The sequence below is a fragment of the Uloborus diversus genome, chromosome 9 (genome assembly GCF_026930045.1).
Source record: "Uloborus diversus isolate 005 chromosome 9, Udiv.v.3.1, whole genome shotgun sequence".
Classification (NCBI taxonomy): domain Eukaryota; kingdom Metazoa; phylum Arthropoda; class Arachnida; order Araneae; family Uloboridae; genus Uloborus; species Uloborus diversus.
In genome coordinates, this window is record NC_072739.1 from 48333723 (window position 1) to 48335644 (window position 1922).

The 1922-nt window shown below is 36.4% G+C and overlaps 1 protein-coding gene across 1 annotated transcript; it reads left to right on the forward strand.

Annotated features, from left to right (window-relative positions):
* The first annotated feature begins 739 nt into the window (after positions 1 to 739).
* On the forward strand, positions 740 to 1476 carry LOC129229623 (uncharacterized). Its single transcript, XM_054863972.1, is given in 2 exon segments — positions 740 to 1064; positions 1067 to 1476. Coding segments are annotated over 2 exon segments (735 nt in total).
* Positions 1477 to 1922: the final 446 nt, after the last annotated feature.

The following is a 1922-nucleotide window of genomic DNA, read 5'->3' on the forward strand; positions in this document are numbered from 1 at the left end:
CAGGAGACAACAAGTATTACTAGCTCGACTTCGCATTGGTCACACAAGGTTCACTCACAAATACCTCTTATGTCGCGAACCAGCTCCAACGTGCATTACATGTAATGTGAATCAGACAGTGTTACATATTTTAAGTAACTGCCCTAATTTTAACCAAACACGTTTTAAATATTTTAATAATTTTAACCCCTCTTTGAAGGAGTTGCTGGGGGACCCACCCCATTGCAATTCGTACTCCTTCCTCCAGGAGATTAGATTCTCCCTTTTAATTTAGTGTTTGTGCCGTTAAAATGTGATTTGTCTTTTTCTTGTTATTCAAGGTGTTTTATCCAACATATTATTTCATACGTTATCTAAATGTTTTTAATGTCTACTTGTTTTTTATTACTTATTTTAAACTACCTATGTTTATAGCTTTCACCTGAAAACACGCTTACTCCTATACTTATCTATATATTTTATCCCAAAAAACGTTTGGCGCAGTATAGCCCTGAAGGGCTCTTGCGCCATAAAAAATAAACAAACCAACCAACCAACCATGAAGTTTTATCTTTAAAAATATAGTAGGCTTGATAATTTTTCACATTGCATTTTTCAGTTGTGTATATGTCGAGTTTGTGATTATAATGCCAAATTCCCATTAACAGTATAAATTACGCATTTATGTTATAGTACTATATTTATATGTCTTAATACTATTCATTCAATGTCTGAACCTTAAGAATCTGAACCTTGTACCATGTCTGAAATAAGCGCAGTACAAATACCCCAGTACCATAGATCAGATCCTAGTTTATGGTTTGTAATGTGCGAAATTACTTTTGAACTTGCTACTCCAAAGCCCATAACTGATTCGAAAACAAAATACAATTACGTAGTTGCACATATTCCTCCTGATACAGCTTTTTTAATAAGAGATGTATTAATGAAACCAGATAAAACCGATTCTTATTCCCATATTAAGAAAGAACTTATAAATCGGTCCGGGGAATCATCCCAACAGGAAATTCGAAAGTTACTTTCAGGGGAAGAATTAGGCTCTCGCAAACCATCTGAATTGCTACGGAACGTCGCGCCGAAATTTTAAATGTAGATGAAAATTTGATGCTAGAGTCATTTTTGCAGCGTTTGCCATCTTCAGTCCAAACAATTTTAGCTGCAGTTTCCGAATTTACAATAGACAAAGCTGCAGAAATTGCCGATAGGATCATAGAAGTTTCACCATCTTCCACGGAGACTTTTGCAGTGTCTAATAAAAGTGAACCAACACTTGAGACTAAATTTCTTCGCGAAATTGAAAAGTTAAATAGAAGAATTGATCGTCTTTCCTATTCTCGCGGTCGTCCGCCCAATCGCAGAAACAATGGGTCTCGCGAAAGGAGTGTCTCTCGTAAGCGTGATTTTTCAATTTGTTGGTATCATAGACGCTTTGGAGACAAATGTAAAGAAGAAAAATGCGTGAAACCTTGCAAGTGAAGTGCCAGGGAAATGAAACGAGCAAGGAATAGCGGCGACTTATTCTTTGCCTAAGGAATCACGTCGCTTGTTCATTCGTGACCGGACAACAAATATATCTTTTCTGGTTGACACAGGTTCAAACGTCAGTTTAATTCCTGCTAATATTTACCAGAAACGAAATGCCACGCAACAAACCCTTATGGCAGCAAATTCTTCCAACATTAATGTTTATGGTCAGAAAACCTTATTGCTGAATCTGAATTTAAGACGAAACTTTTTACGGACTTTCCTGATTGCAGATGTTAGTTCACCTATTCTTGGAGCAGATTTCCTCCATTATTTTGAATTGGTGCTAGATCTCCGCAATAAGTGTCTGAGAGATATGAAAACAAAATTGCAATCAGCAGACCGAATTAAAGATTCGATATTACATTCGGTTCAAATTTCTCTTTCTGGGGATACAG